The sequence below is a fragment of the Opisthorchis viverrini genome (assembly GCF_000715545.1).
Source record: "Opisthorchis viverrini unplaced genomic scaffold opera_v5_308, whole genome shotgun sequence".
Lineage (NCBI taxonomy): Eukaryota > Metazoa > Platyhelminthes > Trematoda > Opisthorchiida > Opisthorchiidae > Opisthorchis > Opisthorchis viverrini.
Window position 1 is genome coordinate 71,537 of NW_008751957.1, and position 8,010 is coordinate 79,546.

The following is an 8,010-nucleotide window of genomic DNA, read 5'->3' on the forward strand; positions in this document are numbered from 1 at the left end:
TATAGGATGAATCTGTCTTCACTGTTTCGATATTCAACCTTCACTCGTGCAAAATCCGAGTCAGGATGGTCGAAAGCTAAACTAACGTGAGTCAGCTACTACTGAATCTTATAAAATCAAGATCGGTCGTTCCGACAACTGTGCGATACTCGGGGTCTCTAAGTGAAACCATCCGTCGGACTACGCGAACTCCACTGAAACCTATCGTTCTGTCTGGTACCGGGAGGTGTGGATCTAGGATTTCTATCGACCGAATATCTGCCGTGTCAGTATGATCCTCCACTAGTTTGGGTGCAGATACTGTGATGTCTCATGTGTACGATATGGAAGTAGTTTTGAACCATTTCTTTGTCCAAGAGTCATACACACGGGTGACCGACCATAACCGCAACACACCAGACTGAGGTCAGCAAAATACACCTGTCACTGTAGCTGACTGAGACAAGAAGCTGGAGGTCAGTTAGGCACTGAATCTGTAAAATGACAATGCGTCTATGAAATGTCCGAGAAACCAAACACGCGTGTCAGCCGTAAGATTGTTTTCATGAGGACACACGGCTGTGGTGGACTGGATCATATGCCCATGACCACCGTAACTGGTACACGCGCATAGGTCGTATATTTTGTTCCACGCGTATTTTAGTCGAAAATGAAACATACCAGGCGTGTGACGAGGTACTTATGAATAGGATCTCATAAAACGGAAAACACAAATGGCTTCACGGAACAAAACACATCCGCGTGTGAAGCACAGATGTTTTAGTGCTGGTAGGACGTTCCACCTGAACAGGAATGTCCCTTGTCTTAGTCGATTTTGGAACGAGCATTCACACTAGTGCAAGCTGGTGATATTTTTCAAACTTCATGTGCAGCCTCTATGCTGATGGTGGTTCGTCAACATTATATCAACTCTAAACTTCATTCTCCTTTCGTATATTATTTCTCAAAATTCAACAACAAATAGTTGATTCCGAAGAATGCGAATGAAATAAAACACGCAGCAGATACACCCATTCTGATTTTCCAGGAAACTTACTCAAACTGAGCGTTGGTACCTAATGACAAAATACTGCGTAGAGCACACCGTGAATAGGATAGGCATCTTAATCTGAGGCTCCAGTAACTTGGTGCAATCTTTTTCAATGGGACTCAGCCAAGGTTACTTAAGCAAGTGGGAACTAATGATAACAGGGGACTCAACGGAATCCCTTCTTAATCGATCGTTAATGGTATTCTTCAACGTTGAGCACACCGAGGATCAAACCGATCGTTTGATCGTGTGTGTTAACCTACATGATAAGAGGATACGCTCATTTTTCCTGAAGTTACAGCACGAAAACGTATCAATTATTAATGAATGGTAAGATTCCATCCAGCCTCAACAACAGGCACTCTAAAAGTGCAAGGTGACCGTCTTGATCGGTTGCCACAGCCTTAACGAGACGGTATCACATTTCGATCCAGGTCACCATAAAGTGAAGCAATAACCGTGCTTAGTGCAAAGCTCTAAATCTGCCATTCAAATGGATGGGGCGTGAATGACTGATGCCTGCATCTGATTTGGTCATCACTTTGGCACAATCCCATACAATTTGTCCTCAGAGTGAACATTTGTTTGGCTGTTCTGATAAGTTGATTTCCAGTGTGTCACATGAATGAACAGATGTTATCAGAAGGTCTTAAAATGAAGGGTTGTCCTGTTGTCCTCTTTATTAATCCACGAGGTTCTTCGGTGCTTTTGGATCTGTCTACTTGAAGTTCGCTCTTTTGGAACACATAGACTAGTTATACCAACAGTGAAGTGCTTCAGCTGGACTTGCATCTGTTGCGCTGAAGTTCACTATCCTCAAAGAAAAACTTGCATTCATGTTGAAGTGTATTTTCACTTTCAGTAGACTCCATTAGTGTGTTGTCACACTTCTGGTCGCTTACGTTCAGGAGTTGTCTCAACTCCGCACCCTCTTCCCACTTTTCCCATTGATATTGTCATGATATTGTCAATGATTTTGGTACTGTATTCAAAAGAAGGCCAGTAGACGTTGGACTATGCGAAGTGCATCGTCCTTTTATTTGATGACAATTAGTCTCCACGTTCTCCGCAATATCGAATTTCGAATGTGCTCCCTGTTTTCTGCATACGCCTTGCACCAGAAATGTGCAAATTACTACTTCATGATTTTTAATTACGTGTCTCTCTAAAACTTCAAGGAGAACAGGTCGAGTCTGCCTGCCGGTTTACCAACTTGGGCAGCTGCATAAGCCGTGACTACACCGTGACAGAAGGCAACACCCGCATTATCAGAAAACCAGCGAAATTTGCTTTGTTGAAGGCGTCAGAAGCGAATTATACCGAGGTTAAGATCCGTGTGTAAGAGGCGATTATGTCTTGTGGTTGTGAGACCACATCCCTTCGATCTGAGGACATTGGGCGGATTGATCATCGGTGCCTTCGCAGTATGTTTACGATAACTGCCTGCAGTGCATCGCATTGAAGTGATGCGTCTGTATTAACGATAAATCAGAATAACTAGAACGGCAAATGAAAACTCAGTCTGTAGTGTTTTCACCTCCGAACACTTGCTGGTGAAAGGCCTGTGGAGGATATGGCATGACTAGGCTAAGTGGACTGAATTCGACTGCGGCCTGAGCGCTGTGGGACCTTCGTGCCTTCCGGGTTGGAGTCCGCGCGTTTAGAAGCCCTACAGGATGTGGTACATAAGGTGTGCCAGTAGTGAGTATGCTGATACTTTTTAGTTGGATAGTGGGCTCATGTCGAGTGAGGTTCGCAAAGTTGTCTTAATTCAGTGTGATTCTCAGGTGCACCTATTTTGTTGTCCCAAGGCGTAGGTATTATGCTGATGATCCTTATTCGTATATACATAAGGCTTTTGGTAATCGACTAGAAGAAGCACAATCCAAGGAACAATCCAGGGACTGTACTTGGGCAAGAACCATCTGACTGAATGAAGATGTCGAACGGAAAATACCCTCAAGCTGGTGGTATGGCATTACTGTTACGCATTTATCTGAAACCACAATACTCTCACGCGTTTGGATAATGGGAAATAACATCGAAGTGTTGATTATGGTAGGTTAGCTAACCTGGTCGCACTCACACCATTTCGCTAATTTTCCTGGACAAAAGAAGACAGTGAGAATGAATCTCCAGGTACGCATAGCATGAACGAACAGGCACCTCTGGGTTGGGGGACTCAAACCATTGATATCCGGGCTTCTCAATTAAAAAACACTAGCACCCCCTTCACCTTCTTATTTCTAAAAAACCCTTATGCATTTGATCGATGTTGGAAGTCTCACAGCGGGCACATTAATGTCACTGACAGTTATAAGCTGTCAAAGGCACTGGCGCAGCGAAACAGCTGTGAATTTTAGGCATAAGTTGGCTTCGACAGTTCAGCTGATAGGACAGTCATCCTGTAAGCAAAGTATTAGTGGTTTGTTTAAGTTACGTGAAGTTAGACTTCACATTTCAATCTCAACCAACTCTCGTGATACTTTCTACTAAAGGTGACAATGTTTTGTATTTAAAAAGGTTTCTCCAATCTTTGACTCCTCTACTCTTTGGCTCTTCCACTTCGAATTTCTTCCCAAGGGCAGCAAAAAAACAGTGAAGGGATCATCTACAGCCTGTCCGAGAATTTTGATGGTATTCTGGATTCTTCATACAGCAAAAGTGGATTGTGGGACCAGTTCTCGGCTATTTGAATTTAACTGACTTCGCCAGGTCTTCTATTCTCTATTTATATAGGCCTTCAGTATCTGAAGAAATTACGTTAATTCCACTGATAAATCTTTGAGATGTTCAATGCTGTATCTCAATCCCTACAAAAAAAATCGGCAGTTATTTTAGCACCTGAGCTTCATGGGGGGAACGGCTGATCTATCATACAGAACTGGGCATTCAGCACACGGCTTGACTACTACCTGCATTTCAAAAGTGTGTTCAGATCCATAGGTGAACATCCTAGGTCGGAGTGCACACACTCTGCTTCGACTCAAACAAGCAACCGCAGATTTTTTCCGGATTTCGTACGGCAAATTCTTTGGTGGAAATCTAAACAAATATTGCAAGCACTTACAAAAATAATAGATTGTTTTTCGACAACTGATCAGGATAACCAAAAGATAGCAACTAGTGAAGCGCCTACTTTTAGTTGACTGAAATGCACCAAACATTTTGAATAATAAAACCTCTGAAACCAGTTTTCAACCGTTCCAAAAGAGCGTAGGATTGGGTGGCACATTATTCCCAAAGTTTTATCCTCGCATACGATGAACTATTGCAAGCAAGTAAGTTGTGCCGTATTTGGAATGCGATAAATGTCTGCAAACCATATTTGCCAGCATTTCTTAGCGCCCACTGTTGGCGTCGATTTCCTGTGGGCGGTACTTCCGGTGTTGAGACGGAACCTGGAGCAGCTGAGTTTGTACAGAGCGTTGGAAACGTGTTCCATCGACACGTGGTTTGTCAAGTTCCTTGTTTATCCGCGACGAAACATCACGGCGCCTTTGCGGCTTCCTGTTCCACCGTTGCGGGCAGAACGGGAAAAAATTCATTCGATTTCCCCTAGTGTGTGGATTGACAATTTTCTGCCCACAAACGGGTGGGAACCGTGAAATCTCGGAGCGTCTGTTTTATTTCACTGGAGCAACGCACTGGTGAGTTATCGTAGATTTATGTGAAAAGAATGAAGCACTGTGCATTATCCCAACTTTTAACGCGGTCGTGTTTATGCACTGAATGTGTGCGTGTGTGTTACGGGAACTGACGCCATCAGAGATGTTCATTTCAATGGTTAAAGCGGAGCCGACTTTAGGATGGTCCACCTCTTTCCTTATTAACTGCTAATCGTAAACTCTGCAAGATTTTCTCACGCGAACTCAGGCACATCGACCGCGCACAGTAGCAATGGTTTCTTGCTTGGTGGGGAAAAACCAAATGAACGTTTACTTAGACTTCTCGGGAGGTATCTTATAAACTTTATATGTGTTCAGGTGTCCTGTGGTGATCAGTCAGATCTTCTCCGTCTCCACACAATATCCAATAAGGTAATTGTTACTAAAAACTACGACTGAAATGTCATGATTACTTTCTACTGTTTCTGTGGTTAAATAATTTGCGATAGTAATTTGCCGTGGTTTTTTTACCTCAGGAAATCGAACCACCAACAAAAAGAGTATCGTGTTCAACCAGATGAGACAAGCTGCTTTACTTGCGAGAATGCTGTGTAGAAGAAAATGTTGCTAGACTTGTCTCCTCAACTCAAAATATCGACCAAAGGTTGTCACTTCTGTGACGAATCTTATAGTTGAAACTTGATTTAGACACTAGCTAAGGGTAGTATTTTCAGGTATGAGCGTTTTCATTTGGAAGTCATTTGTGTTTTTGGGCTAGCGTTATCTACTCCCATTCTCAACAATTCTGATCTGAAGGCGTCTGAAGGCATCTTGAAGGCATTAGCAGAATGAATAGTTACGCAAGACAATACCCGAAACTCAAATTTCAGTAGCGTTGCTGGGCGATAAAAATTCAACCACCACAGGTTAAATCATCAATTAAGGACCCTGGAGAGCCGGTAAGTCTCAGGATCACTCACAACCACAGCTCAGCTGAAACTACGCTTGCTCCCCGGAACTTTGAACAGGTGGATACCCCAATGCAATACTCATTAGAAATGCTCATTGCTCACCGTCCAGTGTTATTCCCTTAGACCTGAACTAGCCACAAAGTGTTCAGTTGGCCGCATATGTGGCTCAGTGCAGACCGTACGTAACAATACTCGCTCTGTTCAGGTTCCCACCGGTGTAGTTTGATGTGGCAGGTCAATCCGGAAACGGACGCCAGACAATCATTTGTTGTTGACCTAGAGCTGGCTTGCAAGGTTTTGTCTTTGAATTTTTCCCTCATCATCCTGGACCTAGTCTCTTCGGATTTTAAGGCCTGTTTATCAGGACATAATCGAACGTTGTCATAAGGCACGACGAAAAACTTGATTGGCGTCGGTCGCCACATAAGCGAAGGATTGAGATAAATGGATCTTGGCCACTTTTCTTAAAGGAAAACTATTCACAATATTACTGAAAACCCTCCGACGTTTGAATAGTCTTCCTTCAAGGAAATGCACTACAATATCCTACCAACTAAGAACATCTATGGCCTTAGACAGCAACTTCAGCCGAAGAATATCATAAACGGGGCACTCAGCTTATATTCAACTAAGTCTTCTGTCGAAGCTAAATTGAGTTGCAAATAAGTTTATCTTGCATATTGTCCTACATATGGATGCAGTGCGGTTTGCCAATTCAGAGCACTGTAGGTAACTAACTTCCAGAACCCCAATGCTCTGCTGAGAGGACTAGATTTAGAAGGTACAAAGACAGTTCCATTCCGTGAGTGTGAACGGTGAACTATTAATGCAGGGATGTATGTTTAGATCCTCTGTGCTCGTGGCAGAAACACTGCAATTTCTGACAACTGTTCAAGAGAACTGTGCAGTGAGATTTCACTGGCACCAACGGCTGTCTCATGACATTCAGATCGGGTTATGATATCTGTGATCAAATAGAATGCGGCGAGTGGAAGAATCTTCTGCGGCCTCGATCAGCAACTTGGAAAGTGACTACAATTCACCTAACTGCATCGAGTAAGATGCAAAATACGAATAAAATCGATCTAATATCCTGAACCACTTTAAACACAAGAAGGAGAGAGAAAGTCGTCAAAAGAGCGCCAACAAGCCCAACAAAACTATTAGGCTCTCAGAAGGATTGAGACTGCACGACACAAGATTGACATATACTGAAACGGTTCGCGAATGCACGGCTTCATAGGGTTTTAGACACAGTATTCCTACTCCATAAATCAACCTTCGAGTAGTTCCAAAGTATTTCTTCGGTGAGGGTGTTTCTCAAGAAGATTACCCAGCAGTCGTCGGATCCTACGGTTTTTTCTACACCGAAAGAGCACTAGTCAATAGTTTTCCTCTTGAACTTTGCGTACGACCCGAATAAACCTGATACTCCCGAACATTTGGAGTGTCTCTTGTGTGACACTTATCTTGACTCTACTCGCCACAATAAAAATTGACCAACGAGAAGCACTCCGTGCGCGGCTTTGATGACACCAGTCTCATCAGTTCAATCCACACTGGTCGTTGCTATATGAGAACTAGTGCGGATATTATCGGGTTTACTAGACGGCAAAGAAACCGTATGAATAATGGTTTTAGATCACACGATTTAGTATAAATTTAGCCACTACATGATAAAGGATTACACACCACATATTCTGTGTGCCAACCGGAACTATGACAATGAGAAACGGGACCGCAGGCACCGGCTTATCTAACTTGTTTGTGTGAGAGGACGTTTAGATGAGGACACGATAACTATGATCAAGCAGGCACCACATCAACCACTCGAAAGTATTAACTTTACTTCTATGAAGCTGGGTACGACAAGCCTACCTGGATTTGGATATTAGGAGGCCATGAGTTGCTTATTTTTGGACAAATTCAGTGGCGCACATTGGGAACACAGTATGTGACGTAAGTAGTTGGCCTACCAATCTTCGTTTCCAGGCTGTAGCAATCGAGTTAAACCCAATATTAGACAAATTTTCGGTCACCATTAATTCACGGGGTCACACCGAAACCCCTTGTTTCTCCACCCGCAGGGCGAAATGTGTACTTAAGCTGACCAGTGTGCAACGCAGGACATCACGCATCTTGGAAGTTGTATTAGTTCTGATTGTAGTGTGACAGATGAGGTGAATGCACGAATCTGCAAGGCTCGGGCCGCGTTTGCTAACTTGAGACACCTATGGCGTCAGAATGGTTTATCCCTGAATCTGAAGGGACGTGTGTATCAAGCTACAGTACGGGCTGTTCTGTTGTATGGCTGTGAGACTTGGCCTATTCGAACAGCGGACCTGAGACGCCTTCAGGTGTTCGACAATCGTTGTCTCAAAACCATAGCTCGTGTGGGTTG

The 8,010-nt window shown here is 43.5% G+C and overlaps 1 protein-coding gene across 1 annotated transcript; it reads left to right on the top strand.

The window, feature by feature from the left end:
- Nucleotides 1–2,381: 2,381 nt before the first annotated feature.
- On the top strand, nt 2,382–8,002 carry T265_14942 (hypothetical protein; the record flags this gene model as incomplete). Its single annotated transcript, XM_009175892.1, has 2 exons — nt 2,382–2,454; nt 7,716–8,002. Coding segments are annotated over 2 exons (360 nt in total), but the record flags the coding sequence as incomplete, so codon positions are not given.
- Nucleotides 8,003–8,010: the final 8 nt, after the last annotated feature.